This window comes from Microtus oregoni, unplaced genomic scaffold, assembly GCF_018167655.1.
Source record: "Microtus oregoni isolate MIOR12 unplaced genomic scaffold, Mior012 000015F_ref0000493, whole genome shotgun sequence".
In the NCBI taxonomy this organism is placed as follows: domain Eukaryota; kingdom Metazoa; phylum Chordata; class Mammalia; order Rodentia; family Cricetidae; genus Microtus; species Microtus oregoni.
The window spans coordinates 26,347,141-26,372,803 of NW_024543074.1; the positions used below are offsets into that span (position 1 = coordinate 26,347,141).

General features: G+C 50.3%; 1 protein-coding gene across 1 annotated transcript; it reads left to right on the top strand.

Moving 5' to 3' along the window:
• Positions 1-634: 634 nt before the first annotated feature.
• Slc13a5 (solute carrier family 13 member 5) lies at positions 635-24,477 on the top strand. The gene is given in 14 exon segments (XM_041665096.1): positions 635-729; positions 1,091-1,102; positions 1,104-1,209; positions 5,828-5,956; positions 6,211-6,347; positions 7,590-7,777; positions 8,797-8,965; positions 10,371-10,493; positions 14,983-15,204; positions 16,053-16,153; positions 17,246-17,364; positions 19,313-19,474; positions 22,007-22,144; positions 23,582-24,477. Coding segments are annotated over 14 exon segments (1,833 nt in total). The 3' UTR covers positions 23,714-24,477.
• Positions 24,478-25,663: the final 1,186 nt, after the last annotated feature.

Genomic DNA, 25,663 nt, shown 5'->3' on the forward strand with positions numbered 1-25,663 from the left:
TTTGGATCGGAATTGAGAGCTTACTGTACAGAAATCTGGGCTCAGCCATGTGTTGTGTAATGTCTAAGAAGCAGCCTAGGGTGCATAGGTAAGACTTCCCCAAAGAAGCTGATAATGAAAGGCAGGTAGAAGAGAAGAGAGGAAGAAGTCACTGAGGTGCCAACGTCTTTGCATCCTCCTGTCTTGGTGCCCCAAACAGGATTTAGCACACCAGGTAGTAAGCACAGCTCTATTGAGGACAGGATGAATGAACGAATGAAAGAGAAAGAAAGAAAGAATGAATCAACGCTTTTTTCAAGTTGGCAGGGTTATGTCCCTTCTTCTTTACCCCATCTCCCTCCATAAAATGGCACTAGCTAGGTGTTCCTCGCGTGGTCAGTAGCAGCTGCTGGCTCCTAGAGCTGAGCCCGCCAGCTGCGCACGCGCATCCGCTGGAGGGCGAAAGTCGTTCGGACTGCGAGGACAGTGACCGCCTTCTTAGCGGTCCCCGTAGAGCGCTCAGGATGCGCTGGGTGGGAGAGGGCACGAGGAGTGAAATGGGTTCTGTGTCTAGAGAAGGGCTAACGCAAGGGGGAAACCAAAGGATCCTGGGGGTGAAGGGACCGCCTCTAAGAGATATCCCTCCGGGATCGGGATGAGAAGGAGAGAGCTTTGGAGAGAGAAGCCTGAGAAACCTACAGGCCAGTGGAGCTTTTCATCTGGGACCCTTCGGAGCCCAGGAGAGAGCAGGTGCGGGTACAGAAACGATCCTCAAGTTTAAGCTGGCAGAAAGACCTGTACACCCTACGTAGTGCCGGCGTCCAGAGCAACGCCAAAGGGCTCGGCGAGCCCTGAGGTGCCAGGGTCCAGTTCCTCCATAGAGGACTGCTGCCAAACACTGGACTCTGCAGACGCCTCTCTCGGCCACCGGGTGGCAGAGTCCCGGGTTAGACGCTCCCCACAGACCCCGAGGGGTGGCTCCGCCCCGGGACCGCAGGGAGGGCCCGCCATGGGGGGCGGAGTTGTAGCAGCCCCCAGTCCGGTGGGACCGCGCGGCCCCCTTTAAAGCTCGCGGAGCTTCTAGCTGCCTCTCAATCTTCTCTCCCGCCAGTCTGCTTCCCTTCCGCGATGGCTTCGGCGAAGACTTATGTGACCAAGTTCAAGTCCTTCGTGATTTTGTTCTTCACCCCGATCCTGCTGCTTCCACTCATCATTCTGGTACCTGACAAGGTCAGTTGCGTGTCTGGGCAGCCCGGCGGAATCCGGGTGCCCAGTGCAATAACGGGCACGGAACCCGGGAATGCTGAGCTGGAACGTACGGATTCCCCCCGTGCGGGGACAAGCTCCCCTGGGGTGCGTGCTCAGATGCTTCGGGCACCAGATGGGAGGTGCCCTGCAAAGTATCTGAGGGACGAAGGTGAACACATCCTAGAGCGCACCGACTGTAGGGCTCAAGAACCTTTCGAGCAAACACGGAGACCTGGAAGTTAGGACAGATCTGAACCACACAGAACCCGCCACAGGCTTAGCCTCTGATTCCGAATCTTCCCCACAAGAATCCACAACCAGCACTATCCCAGCTCAAAGATGATGCTCGAGCCAGCAGGGACTCAGAGGGCTGGACTCCTCTGCCTGCCTCCTCTCTAGGGAACAGACATTCACCAGCTGTAGATGCCTTCAGTTAAGGACCTACAAAAGTAGCATCACCTATGTGGTCCTGCCTCTGCCACATTATGATCCTGATTTTTGAGGCTCAGTTTCCCCATCCATGATTTCTATTTCTTTCCAGCTCTGAAACCAAGGAAGCCACTCAGAGTCCAAATCCTGCTGCAGCCTGAACCGCAGGTCGGGCTTGGTCTCCACTGCCCAGTGCCTGCTGTGGTTGTGGCAGGAGGCGGGACACGTTCCCAGAGCTCACGCCTTGGGTGGCATGGCACTGGGTTGCAGGGAAGCTGCGTCCCATGCCCTGTCCTCCTAATGCTCCTGGGAGGAAGGGAGAGAATGAATGGCCTTGGCTGCAGGGCAGAGAAGGGGCGGGAGCCCTGGCCCGACTCTCTTAGGCTGTGTGCTGCCAGTTTGGCGAGGCCAGAGCTCTTTGAAGCCTTTTGTGGCTGCTGGCTGCTCCTTCCTCCATCCCTTCTTTCAGCCCTTTCACTCTCAGCCCAGACAGGAAACCTTGCTCGAATCCTGCTTCCCCTCCACAGGCAGGTTTGGGAAACAGTGGGACTCTTCAGGGGATGTTTTGAGAGGAGAGGCTGCACTCAGATGCCTGCGCTATTCACTTGACAGACCCCGTGCTCTCTGGGTCTGGGAGCTTTGATGGTACGATGAAGTGATTGGATTCAGACACTTTGAGAGTAAAAGGGGATCATTCTGGTTCCTAGGATGCGGGAAGGGAACGTGCTGTGCAGAGTCTCCACATGGGCCAAGGAGAGCAGGTCAACAGTGATGGCTCTTAGGTAGTCACACTGTGAGTGAGCATCCGCAGAGATCTGGGACTGTTCTTATCCGTGGGAGGCAGCTAGGCCAGAAGGCTGTGATTTTAGCTCTGTTGGTGGGGAGTGATGTTCCCTGGAATAATTATAGTCGCTTGGTTGACCTTCCTGGTAGAGGAAAGTATAACTAGGACCCCACTTTATCCCTGGTACATACATGGGAGGGGAGAGAGCGAGAGAGACAGAGAGAGACAGAGACACAGAGAGAGACACACACAGAGAGAAACACAGACACACACACACACACACACACACACACACACACACACACAGAATATAAATAGTGGAATCAGGTTCCCATCTGCGGTGTATGTGTATATGCCCTTGGAATGAAGACTGGAGGGCTGGGAGATCACAGTGAAGTTTCTTCCAAAAGCTGTCTCCCCAGCACCTTCCCTCAAACTGGATTAGGTACCGAGAGCCCGGGCCCTGGCTTTCTGTTTTCACTCTCTGTGCCACTGTTTTGATCACCACCAAAGAGCAGCCTGCCCCCAGTCACCATATTACCTTCATTGTGCAAGAAAGCCCAGAGATACACAGCACTCACAGGAGCAAGAGAAAGTCAGCCAGACCCCACCCCGGGGCAGCCTGAGCACCATTGCCCCAACCCGATGATGACTCCCAGAACACGCTGCCCCCTGTGGCTCATGGTCCCTCTCCAGGGGATCTTCTTCTCTTCGCCTTGCTCCTTTCTGGGCCTCCTCTCCCATCCACTTTTCCTACCCTTTCTCCGAGTTCTCCTCTGCTTTTAATACTCACTAAAAAAACAAAAACTGGTGACAAGTTTAATCACTTATTTTGTTAAACTTGTTAGAAACTCTTAGTTTCACAAGTATAAAGTATCGAGTATAAAGTAAAATAAGGTACCCTGATCGCCCTATTATTAATGTCTTAATGGACAGCTCTCCAAATACCAATCAATTGATCTCTTGTCTTGCACACACGCATGCACACATACACATGGAGAGGGGGAGTTTTGCCTACTTTATTACACACACACACACACACATGGGGGGAGTTTTGCCTACTTCATTTTTATTATGCAATGTGTAATGAGCAATATCAGGTCATTTTATTCAACACTGGACTACAATTGTGGCTCAGATTATATCACATAATGATGTCATAGCCACATCACTTTGCCTTAGTTGACAATAACGATGTCAATCACCTAAGGGCACAGGGATAAGAACACGCCCCTTGGTGACTGATGTGTGAGTGCTGTCTGATGAACTCTCAGCCCTGGCTGATTCCACTGTGCATGGGGTGCCTCCTGAACCCCTCAGTGAGCAAAGGCTCTGTGCTGAGCGCTGGCTTTTAAACCCCAGTGCCTACCTCCATCTCAGCTTCTGTTGCCTTTCCAGATTACTTCCTCCCTAGACATTTGTGTTTATGTGTGTGTGTGCGTATGTGTGTGCTTGTGTATTGGGAGGTCAGAGATCAACATCAGGCTTTGTCTCCTCACCTGCCATCTACTTAGCTTCTTGAGACCTGATCCTCAGAGGCCTGAATTTGGCCATATAGGCTAGGCTGGCCTGTCTGCACATTCTGTGTGCTGGTACGCGTGTGTGATACAGCTGGGGTTTTGATTTGTTCTAGAAACCAAGTTCAGGTCCCCACGCTTGCATGGGAAGCACTTTCCCGTCTGAGCTCTCTCTCCTGCATGGCCACCCTCTGACTTTTCCAACTTCGCTTTCCTACTCTGCACGCTTCTCTGACACTGTGAGAATCTAGATCAGGGTGTGCCGAGTGGGTTGATGGATTATTCAGGGGAGACCTCTCCTTGATTTCCTGTTAGTGGATGGAGACGAGGCCGTCAGCCCTGTGTTCCCTCCTCTTCGAGGGGCAGTGAAAACAGTCACAGGGCATCTACAGTCTGAATTCAGAGAAGAAAGGAGTTTCTGGTTGTCACACACTCTGTAATTTACAGATAAGGATGGGAAATGAGCTCAAGGAGGAACCAGGATTGGAAGAGGGGAGGAGACTTGTGAATGACATTGTTTAGAATTGATGTACCATGACAACACAGGCCGGCTTTCAGCATTATTACTTAAAACTTCTCTGCAACATACCTTTTTTATTACCCATGCCCAGAAGGAACCTCCACTACCACCCATCCCTGGAGCTCACCCCAGTGGCTTTCAACCAGCATCTATCCTATGAGGGAGAAAGGGAATGCCCCTCTTGGCTCTCTGACCACGGACTGATGAATGAGGAGGGAAGAGATTTGTTACCCACAGGAGATGAATCCCTCCCCACAAGCCCATAGCGACTCCGAAGCTCACATACCCTGTTCCAGAGAGGAGGGGAACCATGGGACTGTGGGAGGTTTTAGGGGAGTACTAAATGATTTTTAGGGCAATCCTATTAGTTTAAAGAAACAAAGAGTGGCCAGGGATAAGTCAGACAATGAAATAGTGCCTGAGATGGAGGGCAATGGGATGTGACAAGTGTCCCTAAGGTATGTTGACAGATTTGGTGGTTTTGGGCTTTTATGTGACTAGTGGCTTTTGGTTGTTATTGTTTAGTCTTGCTTTGTAGTTCCAGATGTCCTGCAGCTCCCTGTATAAGCCAAACTGACCTCAGACTTAACAAATGTCCTTCTACCTCAGCTTCTAGATGCTGGAATTACAGGCATGTCCCGCCACGCCCTGCTGGGGCTTCTTCTTCCTTACTGCCTTGTGAGTTAGTTAATGAGAAGGGATCGGAGACAGCTGCTTCTTATTGGCTGAGCCCAACTTTAAGCAGACGGACAGCTTCAGAGTAGAATCTCATCCAGAATCTATTGTCTTCTACCTTCTGTCAGTTCAAAATAATCATCATTTCGGGACAGCTTTGGGATGACAGTCCCTGAAGTCCTTCAACGGTCTCTCCTGCCCACAGCAGGAAGTATAGAGATTATGGAGATAGCTTTTTGATCTCTATAGAGAATGCAACCACTGTCTGTTGGACGGAGGACAAGGTGATGCTAAATATCCCACTGTTTAGAGAACAGACCCTCACACTGAGGACTTGTCTCTCCCCCCCCCCCCCCCCAAATGTTAGTGTGTAGGCCTGGGAAACCCTACTTCATTGGATAGAGAGGTGTCCTGGGCCATTAATGGGGTGCAATCTTCCTCTGAAAACATTTGTTTGCTTTATTGTGGTGCTCGGACAACACAGCAGGAAAGAGGGGGGCAGGGACAGGTTAGACTTAGGGACAGCCTGACTTGCCTTGTCTGTCCTGAGCCTTGGAGAGCCACTCTGCCCGGGACCAAGGCTCCTCCACCACACCGGCATCCCGCCTCCCCACTGCCCTCTATGAAGCTGGGATGCAGAGTGGAGCCTTCCAGGCCTCAGAACTGTCTCTTCAGTTTGTCAGGTGTGCCTACGTCATCATCCTCATGGCCGTCTACTGGTGCACCGACGTCATCCCAGTGGCCGTTACCTCCCTCATGCCCGTCTTGCTCTTCCCCCTTTTGAAGGTACTGGACTCCAAACAGGTGAGTAAGCTGAACAAGGACTGGCAGCTCGCGGTCCTCCCCTGTACCCACCCCCTTCTCTGAGCCCCTCTGAACTCCCAAGGCCTAGAGGTTCAGTGGTGGATCTCTCAAGGACGAGTGTGCCGACAGACCACCCCGCGCTACCTTTAAAATCGCCATCTGCCTTGCTCGGCTGTCTAGGTGACTTGGGTAGCAGCTTTGGACTGAAGTAGTGTGTGACTAGGGATTACCCTGACGCCTCTGCCACCCTCCAGGTGTGTGTCCAGTACATGAAGGACACCAACATGCTGTTCGTGGGCAGCCTCATTGTGGCCTCGGCTGTGGAGCGCTGGAAACTTCACAAGAGAATTGCCCTGAGAATGCTGCTCTTTGTGGGGACCAAGCCCTCACGGTAAGTACACCTTCTTTCTCTGGCCACATGACTCTACAGGGGCCCCTGGAGAGTGGACTGTGACAGAGACAAAAATCCAAGGGGAAGGGGGAGGCTTGGTCTCCGGGTCGGACAGAATGATTCTGCTTTAATCTTTGTGATTTAGGAGAGGAGAGGCTCTATGTAGAAGTGGGAATCTTCTAGACCTATGAGGAAAGCTACTCTAACTTCATGTGGGGCTGCTCTACCACACCCTGGGTCTTGCTAAGGCAAACTTCCCTGCTAAATGGGAGTTTGCTAGCACCGCAGCTGAGTTCGAGGCCTCCTTCTGACTCCACAGCCAGCAGTATATAGACATCAGCAATGTCTGTGAGAAGAGGGGAAGTCGGGAATCTATAGCTACTTTTCTCACGTCTGTGACCAAATTCCTAAAAGGAAGAACTTAAAGGAAGAAAGATGGACTTGAGCTTTTAGCTTTGGATGGTGACCGGTCTGTGGCTGGTCTTCTATACCTGAGCAGAATATCATGGCGGCAGAAGTGTGTGGGAGCAGAAATTCCCCTACAACAGACAGGAAACAAGAGAGGGAGCCAGGAGCCAGAGGTCCTGGCAAGATACACCACCAGGACAAGCCCCAGTGAATACTTCTTCCAATTAGGTCCCACCTCTTTTTTATTATTTGAGAACTTCATATGTTCAGATAATGTGTTTTTATCCAATCCTCCTCACCCCCAATTCTTCTGTTATCCACCATATGCCCTGTGGTGTTGTAGGGACACAATGATATGGGAGGAACCGACCACTTTCTCATTGGACTTAAGGACTTCTCCAAATGATGAAACTCATGTCTGTACCACTGACTGGGCTCCGACCACACGGCTGGCTAGGTCATGGGCTCCACTTCTTACGTCTTACCACCTCCCAATGAGGCCAGCACATTATAAATTCATCGAGGGTTTACTCTGTTCATTAGGCCTGAGCCCCCATGATCTCATGGTCTGTCCTTCATAATCACATTTGGAAGTGTTCTTGACTTCCCTTAACCCAGTCAAGCTGACAATGAAAGTTAGCTGTCATGAAGAAGGAGGAGGGAAGGGAAGAAGAAAGACAAGGGTGGGAAGAGAGCCGCTCAAACTGCCACCGCATGTTTGGACACCTGGTCTGGAGTTGGCAGGAAGGGTGGCTCCAGCTCCTAGCTGTGCCCCGGGATGCGGTGGGTAGGGCACAAGGGACTCTGGCCTTCTTCTCTGCCCCTCCTCTGCAGGCTGATGCTGGGCTTTATGTCCGTCACGGCCTTCCTATCCATGTGGATCAGCAACACTGCCACCACAGCCATGATGGTGCCCATTCTGGAGGCCATGCTGGAGCAAATGGTAGTCACAAATGTAGCTGTGGATACCTGCCAGGAGACGCTGGAGCTGTCTGACAAGGACAAGGCCGGTGAGTTTCCAGGTACACACTGGCTTAGTTACTGCAACCGTGGCCTTTCCTATTGTTACCAGATGCTATGACTACCTCCCTCCTCTCAGTCCCCCTGTGCCTTTCCTTTAACACGCATCGAGGGAAGAAATAGGGAGATAGTTTGCTTATTAGTATTTGGGTTTTGGTTATCACATAAAAGGAAGATCCTTTACTCAAGCTTAGAACACTGCATTATTTAACCAGAGATCCTAACTGGTACCACGATAAAAAGCATTGACTATCCATTTGATAATTCCTTCAGGAATCTTTGAGTACCTGATCAATGCTCCTCACCCTTCCTACTCTTATTTTCATTGGGGCTCTCTTCTTGGCTCTCCTTGAGCAGGTCACCCCTGGCTGCATTCCCACAGGTCTCGGTGTTTGCTTCCTACTAGACCTACAACTTAGAAGATGCAAGATAGGGTCTGCTTCATCCTCTGCCTAGTCCCTATTCTTCCCCAGAACTCTGCATGGGAGCAACTCAGGAACTGTGGCTACTACCTGGTTTCTAGGGCCTGGGTGAGGTCCTGGCAACATGAGAGCGAAAAGGCACACTCTGACCACTGATTCTTGTGGAGCTCCTTGGGATAACCTAAGTGGGCACACTCACCCGAGTCATCTGCTCAAGGAGAAGCCTTAGGCAGGCTGGGCAGCATGGCATCTCAGAAAGGGAGGACTTCACTAGGAGGAGAGGCGTCGGAGGTAGACCGAGACTCCCTTGGATGCAGGGAGTGGCTTGAGCAGCACACAGGAAGGATCCAGGAAATAGAAATACATGCCTTAAGTTTCTGGGCTTGGCTAGTACATGAAGGTAATACCTAGGGAAGCCATGCGAAGGGATTGTGGAAAGGCAGATGGGACCTGACTGTGATTTGGGGGCTGGAGCTAAGGAATACATGTGCACCTGGCCAGGTGTGTGCCTGACTTCACATTAATAGCAGAGTAAAGAGCTTCAGATGACTTGGTGGCTCTCAAAACTGACTTGGCTAATAGCTCCTTGTCCACCCTAGGAAACCAGGTGATATTTGAAGAACTCAGTGTGCAGAAGCAGGAGGATGAAGACACAAAGAACATGTACAAGGCTATGAACCTATGTGTGTGCTATGCTGCCAGCATCGGGGGTACGGCCACCTTGACCGGGACGGGACCCAACGTGGTGCTCCTGGGCCAGATGCAGGAGTGAGTCATGACTGTGCCTTTAGGAGACATCACCATGGGTTTCTGAGGCTGGAGGTGCTTACTCGGCTCTCTTTTCCTCCTGTCTTGGCCCTGGAACCAAGTCTAGTAGGGTAGGAAGATGAAGCCATATAGTCTCTGTGTCCCCACATTCCTGCACCCACTAAGAGTCTTCCCAGGGAATGGACCTGACATCCCAGAGCTCACAGGCAAGGCTGCTTTCTGCCATGGGACAAATCCAACTTCTTTAAAATGACTCTGGGCTTCTGTCTCAGACAGAGCATGTGATCTGGACTCCGAGCTAACATCTTAGGAAATGGCAGCGAGTTGAATTCACAGAGAGCAGACGGCTCTAAAAGAGCCCCTCCCAGCTCACTTACATTGGCTGATCATGGCCAGGGTCCTGTGATCTTCAGGGTCTACAGATGGCACAGAGAGTAGGGGCTTTGCAGTCTCCTTCACCATAGTCCCTCTTGAGACCTCAGGAGCACTACAAGAGTAGCTCTGAAATGTCCGTCTTTGACTGCAAAGGGACATAAGCTGTGAGGATCCCATGCATGGGTTCTGCCCTGTGCAGGGTGGGCTTGGAAGATCATGAAGGGGGAAGAAGTCTGGGCTCCATCATAGGCTTTTCATGGTCTGCTGGGGGTGCCAGCTACAGGGATCTTCAGGCAGCTGGCAAATAAATGTGTTAATTGAAGTGTGTACAAATTATAATGGTAAGGAACAAAAAGGAGGAGGTGCCTCTTTTGTGTAGACAGGAGCTCTGGACAGGGGCTGAGAGGGCAGCTGGTACCGGAACTGAGGTGTGAAGGAGAGAGTGGCAGACAGGGCGGCAGCCAGACTAAGTCAAAAACTTGAGAATCAATAACTAGGATCTTTTCTGTGATCACAGGTCTAGGACTTCCCTTAAATTCTACTCAAACAAACAAACAAACAAAAAACCAGCCTGTCTGGGCTGTGTGGGGCAAGTTCTAGCTAATCAGGGCTAGAAGAGAGCTTAGGGAGGCAGAGCCTGGGTTGGGAGGAAGGCAGGGCATGGAGAACACCGCTCCCACCCTAAGGAATGTTTAAGACTTGCTGTTGACAGGGAAGTCCCTGCAGAAACACACAGAGTGAGGTTTCAGAGGCATCAGTGCGCTCCCTGGAGCTGTCAGCCAGATCATGAGCGTGAGTGGCAAAGGTGTGCTTTTCCGGGGACTTGGGCTGTGCTTGCATGAGGCATTCAGCAGGGTCTGTACCCACAGAAGTGTCCCTAGTCATTCATTCTTCAGTCTTATCTCCTGCTGGACCCCAGGCTCACGTGGCCAGTGGTCAGACCCATCCATCTCTCGGGGTTCATCTGCCTGACCTGCTCCCCACAGCTCAGCATGGCCGTGGAGGTACAGAGCAGCGTTTCTCCTTTCAGATTGTTTCCTGACAGTAAAGACGCCATGAATTTTGCATCTTGGTTTGGATTTGCCTTCCCCAACATGCTGGTGATGCTGGTGCTGGCCTGGCTGTGGCTCCAGTGCTTTTACATGAGACCCAAGTAAGTGTGAGCTGCTCTCAGGCTAGCACTGAGGGTGCCAGACCCCTGTACCAAGCCCTCAGCCTGCAAAGTTCTCCCACCAGGCGCTGTTTCTCCAGCCTGGCCTGCTGGCTTGCTCTCGCATCCTCATCAGGTCTGGAGGCTTGCTGGACCTCTGCGTGTGTTGTTCCTTCAGCCCAAGAGGGAGACTTCCTACCTTCTGCCTGCTTACCTCCCCAGCACTGAAAGCCAGCTCAAGGGCTGCCCCTTTCCTGGATTTACCCCACTTCTGTTCCTCCGAGCCACCACTGGGTGTATCACAGTGCTATGCTTTCACACCTGTCCTCGTGCTCCAGGGCCACCTCTTCCCTTGGCTGTGAACCAGGGCCCCTCAGACTCCTACATGTCTCCTAGCCCAGGGAGCAAGAACAGGTGTGCCACCTATGTAGGTTAAGGTAATTGAAAGAGAAGGCTGTCTCCACATGCCAAGCCAACACAGCTGGGCTCATTACCTTGGCTACATGGGTCTAGGAGTCCTCTTTACACAATCCGAGTTAGTCTAAGCTCAGACCTTCACTGCATGCCTGTGGTGTTCTCAGCAATGTGCCAGGCCTGGAAAGTTTACCTTCCTATTCCCAGCACTGTCAAGTTCACCCAGAGTCACCTCTGATGCAGTCAGACTTTGGAGGGAAACTATGACATGAGACTGACAGAGAGCTATGCCCCCACCCCCGACACAGGGTTTCTCTGTGCAGCCCTGGCTGTCCTGGAGATCTGCCTGCCTCTGCTTCCCCCTGTGCCTAGATAAGTTGTTGTTTTAAAGGACATAAATTTACCAGTGGCACGAAGGTGACCATGTCACCCTGGGAGGGAAGAAAGTGAGAAGCTACCAGGGAACTTTGACCCAGAAAAAGCTAGGTATCTCTGACTCCACAGAGGAGACTTGGTAGAAAGGACAAAAGGTCTAGGAACCTGTGACTTCACTGGGGAAATAGGGCATTTGAAAAAAATCTATTTTCTTCTGAAAGAGGAACCATTTCTACAAAATTCAGAGCAATTGCAACATCACTTACTAGCATCGAGCAGGGTTCCCCTCCAACCAACCCCCCCTCCCATGTCCAGACTCCCCCACCTCCAAAGGGAAGCACTGACAGCAGCTCCCTTCGCTCAGCTCCTTGAATATGCACCAGGGCTAAGTCCTGCTATTCACTCATATCCATCCAGTGGGCTGATCCAGAGGGTCCCTTGAACCTGCTGCAGGTTGACATCTGTGTTGCCTCGTGAAGCAAAGGAGTTAAAGTGACTATCAGGTGTGGTGGGCAAACCTGTAATCCAGGCCTTCAGGAGTCTGACATAGGAGAATCGTGAGTTCCAGACTAGCCTGGACTACATAGTTAGATCTTGTCTCAAAGATGAAAACACAGGGCCAGCAATGGCCCAGGGGGTCAGTGGATAAAGGCACTTGCTGTCAAGCCTGATGATCTGAGTTCCATTCCCCATACTCAGATGGTGGGAGAGAACTGATCCTACAAGTTGTCCTCTGTCCTCCATACTTGTGCTGTAGCATGTGCACACGCACATACACACATGCGCACATACACACATACACATGCACACACACATGAGCACATACACACAGTACACATGCACACATACACACATACACATGCACACACACACAGATAGATAAATGTAACAAACAGACAAAATCCCAAGGGCCCAGAGTACTTGCATGGTACAAGGCTCTGGATTCCATCATCAGCACTGACAAAACAAAAGAAGGAAGGAAGGAGAAAGAAAGAGGAGGAAGGAAAGAGAAAGAGAGACACATCGCATGTCAGGCACTATTTTAAGTACTAAACATTTATGAATGAATAATCTTCTCAGCAACCTGGGTAGTAAGTGCTAGTATAGTTATTGCCAATATACAGATACAACAACTGGGGAGGTTATATCACCCTTGCCACGTTGTACGGCACGGAAGTGGTAGGCTTGAGACTGGAGTCCAGTGAGTCAACTCCAGAGGTCGTGCCAAGGGTTGCTCTCCTGGTGTTAGGACTACCTATGGCCGTTTAACCTAAAACCAGAAGGTTAAGTATGTAGAGGGAGCTGGCTGGGCATCGAGACTCTCAGAGCACCACCAGTCTCCCAGCTAGCCACTGACAGGGACGCCAGGGCCCCGAAAGCTTAGGGACAACCCAGCCATGGTTCCATCCAGCTCTGTACAGCTTCTACTGCTCTCAAGGGGCATGAGAAGCCTGAAGAGCACCTGAATATATCAGGACTTCTGACTGCAGGCAGTAGAGAAGCAGGCCTTCCTTCTACCCCAGGCCTCCTTGTAACTCAGACACCAAGTGCGGCCTGGCTCACACGTAGCCTAGTTTCCATTCCAGACCCATAAGGCAGAGAACAAACAGCTCAGCAGAAATGGCTGTGGTCCGCTGTCTTAGGCCACACCCTGCCTGGTGATCTCCCCACACAACTGTGGCCTCCTGGACCAGATCTGATGAAGACAAGAATCAAGTTTCCCAGTCAAAGAAGGTGCCTCTACTGTCCCTTGTATCTTGATCAAGCTTTAGGATTCTCGTCTGAAGATGGGTAGCTGTACTAAGGTCTTGGGAGAAAGCCTGTCTTGCTTGAATTAAAGGGCAGTGACCGACCTTCACCCAGGACCACTAAGAGTGACGTGGCCTGTTACAGCTGGCTTCCACTCAAGCATCCCAGCCAGCCTCAGCAGAAAACGGGACAAGTGTCCCTTCTGAGAGCTCTTCCCTCTGGTGCCCACCCAGCAGGCATGGTGGACCCAGGGATCCTCTCGCTCTCTGTGGCTCTGGAGCATACCCAGTTCACTGTGATGCACCATAAGGAGGCCATTCTTCTGCACAAGGACACTGTGGTCCCTAACCCAACTCCAGACTGTCCACAGGAGCCAGTGGCCACCAGATGAAATGAGCCCAGAGGAAAAGGTGCCCAGTTAAACTGAACAAGGGTCAGGAGGTTTAGTGTCACCCCTGTGGGGGCCAGCATCAGAAGACGGAACACTCTGCATGGCCCCACAGTCTGTGAACCAGGAATGTTTCATCAGCACCAGCTAGGCCCAGGCTTCTCACTGCCTGTCCCATGCTAGGCCCACCCCTTATCCTGGAATATAGGAGTCCTCAGAACAGCCCTGAAGTCTCTAGATGGCAAGTAGTGGCAGGTCCGTGCTTGGAAGAGCATATACTCTGGGGCCAGTGATGGCAGAGAGGTCCCCACCCGTGACAGCAGAGCCATCCCCACACTTGAGGGCCTTCTGAGGGAGGCCTTCCCCAGTTTGGCATGGAGGTTCCAGCTGCTTCTGCAGACACAGGGGTCTCACTGCTGGCTTAAGTCCTGATGACCTAGTGTCCTTGGGGGTCAGCCATACCCCTGGTACTGACATTGCCCTCAAAGGTGGTTCATATCCAGCATGACTGTGGGCACCAAACACTTTCATTCAACCCAACCCTCCAGTGAATTTTGTGCTGGGCCCTGGAAGGGTTCTGGAGGGGAGAGCTCCCCAGGACAATGCTCTTGGCTTTGCTCTACTGCTTTGAGACAAACAGAGGTGGGACATATGTGGAACACACACCCACTGAGAAGAACCTGGGGTTTGCCTTTTATTCTTTACTGGCCCCAGTTACCCGCTCCATGCAGGCCAATCGCCTTTCTCCAAAAATTCCCCTCCTTCCAGCCACTTCAAGCCAGCACCTCCCCGGGGGAGGCCGTGTAAGCCACTCTGGCAGGCCCATCTGCCAATGGAACACCCTGAAGGGACCATCCCAAAGTAGAGCCTAGGCTGGCTTCCTTCCTGTCTCAGCCATAGCTGCCGCCTACCGTGGTCTCCTGAGTCTTTAATCCTACACCTCTACCTATACCCTGTCTGGTCTACATCCATCTGGCCAATTCTGTCAGGGCCCTCTGCTTTCTCCTACCTTCCGGAACTGTTCATGATGGGGGCAAGATCCCAGCACCGTGGAAGGCATTTCCATGCTGTCGTGGGAAGAGGAAAGCTTGGGGATCGTGTGAGGATGCTGTGAGATCCTGCAGGCTATAGAACTTCCCCTAGCCCTCTCCCTGGGGACTCTGGAGTACAGTCAGTCTTCCCTCTGCTAACAGCTGCATCAGCTCTGCTAAGGAACGCGATTAACACTATCCCCCCACTCATCCTCGTAACCTCCTTTCCGTCTACTGCTGTCCCTCCGACCTGGCTGCGGTGGTGCTACCCCCCCTTTGTGCCACCTCACCCCCAGCTCTGGAGGTGTTCCTGGGGTTGTGCTCTGGGTCTTCAGCCTCTACCTTTCAACAGTCTCTCCCTGAGATGATCTGGGAGGATGGGGGAAGCAGATGAAAATCAGAGGAGGAAAGAGGGAGGGGGGCTGGGCCCCTCAGGACCCAGCATTCTGCTGTGAGCTGGCGAGGCCAGACTCTAGCTCAGCTGCCCCTTAGTCATTCCATCTGCCTGCTAGCCTCTCTCCCTTACGTGGTCTAGACTTAAAGCATCTTGCATCTGCTGTGGGCTAAAGAAGAAGAGGAACAACGAGAAGGTTGCCTGCAAGGTGCTGCAGGAGGAGTACAGGAAGCTGGGGCCCTTGTCCTACGCCGAATGCAATGTGCTCTTCTGTTTCGTTCTGCTCATCATCCTCTGGTTCTCCCGAGACCCCGGCTTCATGCCTGGCTGGCTGTCCATTGCCTGGGTCAGTGGAAAAACCAAGTAAGTCGTTGTAGAGGAAGGCCTTAGTTTAGGATCTGCTATATAAATGCCGCTGCCCTCAGTAACAGGCAGCAACAGGAGGGTGCACCTTGGGCTCTATGTTCTAGAGCTGGGCATCCCATGGGCTTCATTCTTCTTCTGTCAATCTTGATGGTCAAAGTTGCGGATGCCTTTGTTTTTGTGCCTCTTGCATGTCCCTCAGAGGGCTGAACTAAAAATGCTTGGTTAGCAGGGTGGCCAGAGCCCTGGTATAGTTTATCGGACTGGAGTAGGTCCCTTAGAGCCGTGGTTTCTGCCATCTTACTTTCTTATCTTTCTTTAGAACCTCTCTAAGAGGCAGCAAGGTTACTTGCAAGCTTAGTGGGTGGGAGCACATGTGGATTCTCCCTGGCTTTGGTGGACCGCATATAAGAAAGGTTGAGGCGTGACTATCCTGGCAAAGGCAGAGGATACGAGCCGGGAGGTGGCTGCTGCAGCTGGCTACTCCATCTCGGTTACTCGGCTTAGCCGAGGAGTCCGTGAGCTCCAGTGAATCCAGAAGTCTAAACCTCCTGGTTAGGAAATGAGGAAGTTCACTTATGACGCAGTGTAGGCTGATGGGGGGTGGGAAAGGAATGAGACTCTGGGGGGTGGGTGATCACCCCAAGTTGGTAGTCAAGATTTTCAGGGTGTTGGTTCTAGCCAGACTCAGTCTCCCACCCACTCCTAACCTTGCTTTTGGGGCCTCTGGTTTTCATACCTAACAGAGCCCATTTCCGCCTAAAGGAGCATTTAGACACAGAACTGTGGGTTGGGGCAAATTTGTCGTATGTCTGTCACTGAGTTCCTACGTGTGCTTCCCTACATAGTTATGTCACTGATGCCACAGTGGCCATCTTTGTGGCCATCTTGCTTTTCATTGTACCTTCACAGAAGCCCAAGTTCAACTTCAGCAGCCAGACCGAGGAAGGTAAGGCTTCTCTCGTGACTTGACAGCCATCATGATTGGGGTCCTGAGAGCATAGGGAATTCTGTCCTGCTGAACATGACTGGTTATGTTACAAAGCCTAGGGAAATGGAGATCTTTAAGATATATAGATTTTCTTTTTGCATTTCAATACCTGAAATCTTACTTATATATCATAACAGGCACAGAAAGGGTTTCAAATTCTCCATAACGATGTTAATATTTTTTTTCTTCCTGTTTTTGTGATATGCATATATACTATAAAGTTGGCATCTAAGCACATACAGTTGGAACCCTGCCCCTTTGCTATTTTGCTTTTATTGGCTTGGAATTTCACTGGAAATGTTCCCACTATGCTATAGCTACCAAACTGACCTTCTTCAACACTTTATCACATAGAGGGACCCTGGAGCCATTCTGCTGTGGAGTATTTTGGCACTTTTTCTTTAAAATTTTTAACTTACTCCCCATCTCCGTGTGTGTGTGTGTATGTGTGTGTGTGTGTGTGTGTGAGAGAGAGAGAGAGAGAGAGAGAGAGAGAGAGAGACAGAGAGAGAGAGAGACAGAGACGGAGACAGAGAGAGACAGAGACGGAGACAGAGAGAGAGAGAGAGAGAGAGAGAGAGAGAGAGAGAGAGAGAGCGCCAAGGTGCATGTGTGGAGGTCTCTTGGGAGTTGGTTCCAGCTTGGTGAGAAGTATCTTTATTCTCCCTAAGCCAACTCACCAGCCCTGAACTTTTCATTGTAAGTTAAATATTCTGGAAATGGCTTTTTCTTTGAAGGTGTTTCTTGAGGCTAAATTCCTAGCAGTGCTACTGTTAAGGTAAAAGAATGGAGATGCCCTTAAATACTTAACAGTTTTTAATAATATATGACCAAATGGCTTTTCAAAAAGGTTCTGACTTACTATGTCCTCAGCCAAGAATATAACCAAATCCTCCCCAGCAAGAGGTACAGCAATTGTGGCAAATTTTAGCTAACTGCAGGTATGCACTGGTACCCCATTATCTTTATTGGCCTATTTCTTCTGATTACATCTCTTTCTTTCTAATGCCTGTATGCACACATGTTCATGTATGTTCTTTTTCTTCACAGAAATGAAAACTCCATTCTACCCCCCACCACTGCTGGATTGGAAGTTCACCCAAGAGAAAGTGCCTTGGAACGTAGTGCTGCTCTTAGGGGGAGGATTTGCTATGGCAAAAGGATGTGAGGTATCTGTCCAGCTCTAGATGGCCCTTGAATTCTACTGAGAGGTGGCCAATGCCACCATCCACCCCTCCCATCTCTGGGCTATCTGTCCCCACCACAGGGTTGCATATTCTTTAAGCATGGGACTCTGTGCTGTCACCATGAACAGTGTCCTGAAGGGGAAAGCAGAGAAGCAGGAGAAGCTGAGGACGCTATAACCTTGATGAATCCTAGGAAAATCTCTCGAATTTTCCCGAGTGTTCTCACCATGTCCTTTGGGTCCTCCACTTGCTGAACTCCTTGTTGACATGGCTTCAGAATTTCAAAACTTCTCTCTAGCTAAGTACTTAGCAGCATAGGAGAAGATCAGCTTTTAAGGGAAAATGCAGTTTATCTCCAGAGCAGAAGGGGCTGAGCTAGCTTAGGGCTGCTATCATCCATCCATCCATCCATCCATCCATCCCATCCTCTCTCTCTCCCTCCCTCCCTTTCTTCTCCTTTCTCTCCATTCCTTTCCTTCTATCCATCCCATCGCGCTCATTCACTCTTCCTTTCTTCTTTCCTTCCTCCTTCTTATTTTTTCTTAATTCTTCCTTCCTTCCTATCCATGTATACATCCACTCAACACATCCAGCCATCTTCCCATCCATCCAGTAACATAACGTAACAGATAGACTTGGTCTGTATTGCGGTTTGCTTAGCATCTAGGACAAATCCTGGTGCACAGTGAATACATGCATGCCATTTCTTTAGTGCTGGGGATATCCACAGCCCGATATACAGATTATATATTTATATAAGGTAATACATGTTTCAGATGAACAAATCCACCAGTCTAGTTACTTCTCTCTCCACCACTCCTCCACTCACTAATTTGTTTCTCCATCTGGCATTTTCTCTCACCTATCAAAATTTCCTAGAATGTTCCTAGTGATAGAACAGGCACAGAAGTTATAGAGGACATTGAGACATAGTATCTGTTTTTGAAGACTCCAAGGCCTAGAGACTTAGGTGCATCTACAAGAGCATTTTGGGAAGAAGTGACATAAGATGAAAGAGGTACCTGGTTGCGGCACTGAGTTTGGAGAGGCCAGCAGAAGCCTGCATTCTAATGCTCTGGTTTCAGGAGAGCAGGCAAAGAAAAACAGCCAGGAATGAGTTGACTCAGATGTACACCTGAGAGCAGCCATCCTGAGTGTGGGGTGGCGATCTGAAGCCATCAGGGCTAGAGAAGAACCAGTAGGCTCTCGGTCTTCATCTCACACCTCCTCTGAACTTGGCCACTTTCTCCTTGACACTTGCCACCATGTGATCTCCAGGGTACCTCTTTCTTCTGCCTTCCTTCTTCCGTTGTTCCTCCTCAGCCTCCTCTGCTGGCTCTTCTTCAGTTCTCCCATACCTGTGATCATTTTGAAGGCTCCGCCCTTGGCCTCTCATCTGCTTGTTGCTCTTGTCATCCCATCCAAGAGTGCCAAGACTAAATCCTCAGTGGCCCAGATCATTCTTCCAAGCCTAGAGCACGTGGAAGGCTGAGGGGAGAAGTTGGGTAAGAGCCATTCTAGGGTGACTTGTGGCTGAGTACCAGGAATTAGCAGGTCATGAACCCTTCACCATGACTCCCAGCAGCAGTGGCAGGTGGATCCATTCACTAGCTAGAGATCCCAGAAGAAGAAGCTGATTATGGACCAAAGAAGAGGAACCTAGATGGGGCCCTGTTGAGCCTGATGTGCTCACAGGACATTTGGACAGGAACTTTCAGATAACATCTGATGTTTGAATCTAGTTAATAGATCAGCTGAGCCACAAGCAAACTTGTAGGAACCAAAAGGTTGGGGAGGATGAAAATTATAGGGATGTATCAGATTACTTATGTGCACGTGGGAGAATTGGACATGGGGTGGACTGAGCTCCCTGGACCCTGAGGAATTGTAAACCAGGAGCCCCGAAATGATAACACTCTGTGCTTCCCAGGTCTCTGGGCTCTCCGAGTGGATGGCAAGGCAGATGGAGCCCTTGAGCTCAGTGAGACCTGCCACCATTACCTTCGTCTTGTCCTGTCTTGTTGCTACGATAACAGAGTGCACAAGTAATGTGGCTACCACTATGCTGTTCCTGCCTATCTTTGCCTCCATGGTAAGTAACTCTGCCTGAGAAAGGCAGAACATTCCATGGGAAGTTGTGAACCCAGGACCATTTCCCGAGTCTCTAGTGAAGGAGTAAAATTAGGATCCGAAGCCTCACCAGCCTTGAAGACCCAGATGTGGTCCTGGCTCTGCTGTGGTCTTGTGCACACTTAGTGACCCTGGTCCTGAAGACCTCTCTCACTGCATTGTCCTCTCTCTCTCTCTTTTTTAAATTCTTTACCAATGCCCAAGGACGAGACACTCAAACTTCATTGTATTAGTGAGCCAGATGGTTTGGGAGAGGGAAGAAAGATGGTTGTAGGTCCAAGGTGACTTAGTGAGACCCTGTCTCAAAAATTAACCAAAAAAATAAAAACCCTAAAAACAAAAGCCAGACTAGGGATATAGTTGAAGTGGTAAAGCACTTGTCTAGTGTGTGCAAGGTCCTGGACGCAATCTCCAGTTACACACACACACACACACACACACACACACACACACACCATCACCCCCACCACCAACAACAACAATAACCACACAACTACTATATTAATCTAACTACCTGAGTTACTTTTCAGGATGATGAGAAGAGGGCAGATATCCCTGACTAAAACCACAGAAAGAAGCCCAGGGGATGTGGGACTTGAGAGTGGGAGGATTGAATAGGGCTTTCTGCCCAGAGGAGGAGAGGGCATGCCTGAAGACTGCCCAGGAAGAGAGGGGTCGCTGGGATCTGAGGCAGAGAATGGAGGTGATAGAGGAATGGCTGATGGAGGTTGAATCCAGAATTTACAGGAAAGCTCAGCTGTGGGCTGGGAACTGAGGAGGAAGCAAAGCCTATAGGGAAATGGGCTGTCATGTTTTTATATTCCCTCTGTCATTCATTAAAAGTTGTACTGACCTCAGCGAGTTCAGGAAAAGCCAGAAGACCTGAGCCCTGTTCTAAAGGTGTGCTGACAGTCCCCTAACCATACATGAGCCACAGAGAACCTGAACAAGGGAGCCATCAAAGCCCACCCTGGAGAGTAACAGGGAAAGAATGTGGTTAGTCCGAGCTCAGAGACAGATTCACAGAAGATCTGAGTCCAGTGACAAAGTTGGCCAATTTTCATCCAAGCAGCCTGGGACATCCAGTTCCAAAAACCAAATCTGAACGTTTTTTCCTTTGATTCATGGGGAAGAGAGAAGTGTTTAAAGTAGCAAGGGAACTGTCTCCTTCCCTAAGCAGGCTGCCCAGGTGAGGGTGAAGGAAATGGAGAAGGGATAGGTAGGGGAAGAGGAGGAAAAAGAAGACAAGGAAAGACAGGAGGACTGGAGAGGAGAAGGGGAGGAGGAAGAAGACAGGTTAAGGAGGACAGGGAGGGAAGAGAGCAGAAATGGCAGAAGGAGGGTCTTTTGGTGCTGGGCCCGCAATGGGGATGCTCCTCTCTTCAGCAAATGCTCTGACTTTATCATCTCCTGTGAACCCTGTGAGCACAAACAGCCTCAGCTAGGCAAATGCAGGCTTTGACGTAAGGAGGTAGCTGGGGCTTTTGAAAATAAGCCCTTCTATGGGACTGGAAAGATAGATCAGTGGTTAAGAGCATTCATTATTCTTACTATTATAGGACCTAAGTTCAGTTCCCAGCACCCACATGGAGGCTTACAACCATCTGTAACTCCAGTCCCAGGGGATCTGACGCTCTCTTCTGGCATCCTCAGGCACTACTGGCACATGACACACACACATATGTTCAGACACACTCATCTACATAAAGTAAAAAAAAATCTCAAAAAAGGAAGAGGCTCACCATTAAGGTCTTTCATGTTCCTGCCTGGACATCCACAGTGAAAGCGGTGAGCATTCGGCTGTTTGTACACACTGTTTGTACACACTGTTTGTACACACTGTTTGTACACACTGTTTGTACACACTGTTTGTACACACCATCCTGCTGTTGCCGGCCATGGAGACAGCTGCCTGTGTTTTGATGTTAAATCATTACAGTGAGATTTCTGTAGGTATGTTTATACATGGCAATATACATGATAAAGAGTCCCTCTGATAGCTGTTAAAATTACGTTATTTATTTATTCACTAAATATACGATGAAGGCCAACTCTGTGCTCACAGACGTAGTAGAATTTCAAAATGTAAAATGAAAGAGGTGGGTACCAGGTTCCCAGTACAGAGCAATCCCACAGAAACATTTGTAGGTTACAAGGCAAGCAGATGGTTCACGGGACATTTTAAGGTTCAGTGTAGTCTAGAGGTCCAGTATGGCCTCTGGCTCATAGCAAATGCTCCCCCCCCCATAAAATTAATGCACTAAATTGAAGGGAACTGGAAAAGCCTCCAAGGGAGGTAGTCTCTGAGCTCAGCCTTTGTGGTCAGGGGTTATCATGTAGAGAGGTGCAAAGTTCATAGGGACTAGCCAGACACAGTTGTGAAGGTTGGAACGTAAGCCAGGCCTCAGGGAATACGTCTGAAGTATGGCGGCGGGGGGGGGGGGGCCTTGTGCGTGTTCTGTGCCGTGAGCTGCTGTGTTGTGTGTCTCTCCAGGCTCAGTCCATCGGCATCCATCCGCTCTACGTCATGATTCCCTGTACCATGAGTGCGTCACTTGCCTTCATGTTGCCTGTGGCCACCCCGCCTAATGCCATTGTGTTTTCCTATGGACACCTCAAAATTGTTGACATGGTAACAGCTCCTTTTATTTGCTCCTGTTGGATGTTTCTGGTTTAAGGGATGTCCTGCTTTTGAATGATGCGTGAGTTTCAAGAGGATGGCGTATGGGGCTGGGGAGATGGCTCAGTTGGTAAAATACTTGCTGTGCAAGCACGAGAACCTGAGTCTGGATCCTCGGCACTCACACAAAAAGCCAGGCATGGTAGTGCATGTCTGTAATCCCAGGACTCAGGAAGTGAAAACAGAAGGATCTCAGGGGCTCCTTGGCCAGCCAGTATAGCCAAATCAGTGAAATTCAGCTTCATGAAGCAGAGGGTTGGAGAGTTGGCTTAGTGGTTAAGAGCACTCACTGTTCTTACAGAGGACCCAGGTCCACTTCCCAATGCCCACATAGTGGCTTATAGCCATCAGGCATGCACATTGCACACATGCACGCATGCAGGTAAAACACTCAGACACATAAAATAAATCTAAAAAACATTTAAAGGTGGAGAACTATAGAGGAAGACACTCAACACCAGCTTCTGGTCCCCACACTTGCAAGCATGAGCGAGTACACCTGCACACACACAGGGAAAGGATAATAGAAGGATCTCATGTGATCGAAGAATGCCACAGAACACCTAGACTTATATTTGGCATTTTCATTTATGGTGTAGCCTTTCTTATTTATTGAAATGATTTGCTATTTCATATCAGTTCTGTCCCATGGAAGGTGCTATCTGGAGAAACTTGTGGGTCTCAGGGAAAGCCTGGATGAACACTTGGAAGGGATGGAGTGGGCCCTCACATGACAGCAGAATTCACAACCAGCAAGAGCCCTACAGACATCCAGGAGGGGGTCGGTAGTCAGAGAGGCTTGTGGGGTGTCTGAAGATGGGATGTATGATGGGGAGCCCATTTGCTTAGGAGTCAATGATGCCTTGGAAGCAAACACGGTTAGAGGCAGAGCATTTCGAGACAGGTTTGGCTTTCTCACCTCTGATGGGGGAAGAGGAACTCTGTGGCTCTGGGCTGGGTAAGAGTGAATAATAGGTGAGCTGGGGAGTCAGACCGGTCCTTACCTGGAGCACTCTGGGTTTCCTCCGGAGTTTTCTTTAAGCACATGAATCTCAGAAACCACAAGCTGCAAATCTGATTCTGAGTCCCAGCATAAAGTCTGCGCTAGGGCTTTGGGGTGATGACTCATGATAGTTAGGAACGCATGCAACCTGGGTGGCAGAAGGAGCTGGAGGGTCACAAGGAGTGGCGGATGTCTCACATCATGTCTCCGAAGTCACTTCCCAACGCCATGTAGGGAACCCACCTGAGCTGACTCCTTCCCAGGGATTCCTTCAGCAACAATGATGCTTGGATTGCTTTGTCTGGGAATGAGAGGGGCCCAGAATGCAGGAACACGGGGCCCAGACAAGACCTGAGTGGCCGACTGATCCTGTTTTTATTCTGTAGGTAAAAACAGGATTTATAATGAACTGCATTGGAATCGCAAGTGTGTTCCTGTCAGTCAACACCTGGGGACGAACCATATTCAACTTGGATGATTTCCCTGACTGGGCTAATTTGACAAGAATTAACACTTAGGAAGAGCCATAGGAGCACAAGCATGGCCCCCCACCCTTTTGAGGACTATGGACCTTCCGGCACACCTTGCACAAAACTCTGGTGCTCAGACCCGCGTGTGATCCCATGATGCCAACACCCCAAGAAGATCTAGCCAACTAGCCACCTCTTTCTCTAGGCTCAGATTCAGAGATGGCAGCAGGGGACTGAAAGATAGGCTCAGAAGAGAAGTGAGGCCCTTTGGGAGGTCATGGGGGCCATCTTTCCTAGGACCCTGCTATCTCCTCTGGGAGAGGCAGGAAACAGGGACCAGGACTCAAGATCTTGCACCATGTGACTTTGAAAGACTGCTGGTCCCATGCTGGGCTCTGGTTCTCACGGGTTTGTTCCCATGGTGTCCACATGGGGCTCAGATCAGCAGGATGAGAGCTCAGCCCCTGTGCCTGGATCATCTCTGTCACTCTGAGGGGACTTCCTATCTACAACGGAACTCTGATCTTAAACAGCTTCTCACTGCCAGAGTGAGATTCGGAGTCAAAGCCTCCTGAAGACTTGGACCCTACGTGGCGCCATCACCAAAGGCTGAGCAGCCTGAGGTGCTAACATCACAACATTCCTGCTCACCCTTGGCTGACCTGTCTTATTACTTGTCTTGTTTCATATTAATTAACAATTCAAACCCCTTTCCCAGCTCCCCACTGAGTCTCCTTCAACCCCTAGATCCCTTTATTGTCTTGGCCAGAAACTGCTCAGCCCCCTGGCCCAGGCTCCTGAGAACACCCCTGTTTTTCCAGGGAACCCGGTTTGATTCCTCTGGGAATGCTATTCCTGACAGCCCAGTACAGCTGGGATAACACTCTGAGGATGGACAACGGTGTCTCTTTGGGGGGTGGTATCAAAGTGGGCTGCCTAAGCCTCCCCTTGGCTAGACCCAGAGCAGATTCAACAGCTCATTTCCATGTTCTGGGCCACTAGTCTGTCCTGCTCGAGTCTGTGCTCCTCTGGGAAGGCCTTTCTCCTGCTGGCTGTAAATTGTGGCCAGGCCTGGTGGCAACAGTGTGGCTTCGGCTGAGAGATGCTTGTTGGTTCCAGACCCTACCAGAGTAAATCAACTGACCTGGCAGTATGGGAAATTACTCCAGGGTGTCCATGGGAACCCATAGGATCCCTCACATGAAAGGGAGATAGGAGAGGAAGTTCTCACTTGTTCCTCAGTGACACTCTCTCCCCTGCTGAAAAGAAGCATGGTGGGCAGATAAGGTCCATGGATGCCATCTTTCTGGGCAGAAGATAGTATGGGGATCCAAAGAAACCCCATCAGAAACCAAGTATGTGCCTGGTTCTGTGAGAGGGAGAACTCCTGACTGCACTGTTGAAGGCTTACTCTGGTCAAACACTCTGCCTGCTGTGGAAAGTTCCAGCGTGCTGACTGGTCTGTGATTTTGTGCCTTGAGGAGACAGAGGGAGGTGGATGAATAAACAGTTACTCTCTGTCCACCTCCTGGGTGCCTGCCCTTCCTGGACCTGGTGAATCTACCAGTTATCATGTTCCACACTTGTGGTTACCCGGTGAGACAGCCGGCGTTAGGATCCTCTCTTGTCCTAGAAGAAAAAACAAGGCTTAGAGTAGCCAAAGGACATGTTCTATGCCCAGCTAGTGGCACTTCTAGTTCCAACAAAGAGCGGCCTCTCATTCTAAACCCTTTTCTCCTTCCTCTAGCTATGAAGGACCTGACCTTACTGGGCTTACAGGGAAAGGCAGGTGGCTGAGAGCCAGCCTACACTAAGGTCCTGCTTCCCCAGGAAAGATCTCTAACCATGAGGTCTTCCAGTTGCCCCCTCTGAGATGGGCTCAGGATAGTCCTGAAGCAGACAGAACTGGTCCTTTCCCTAAGACTCCCAGAGGAGACTGTGATAGAAATAGTGACAATCATGTCACATTGACGGCCCCTCCTTACCAGCTCGCTGATC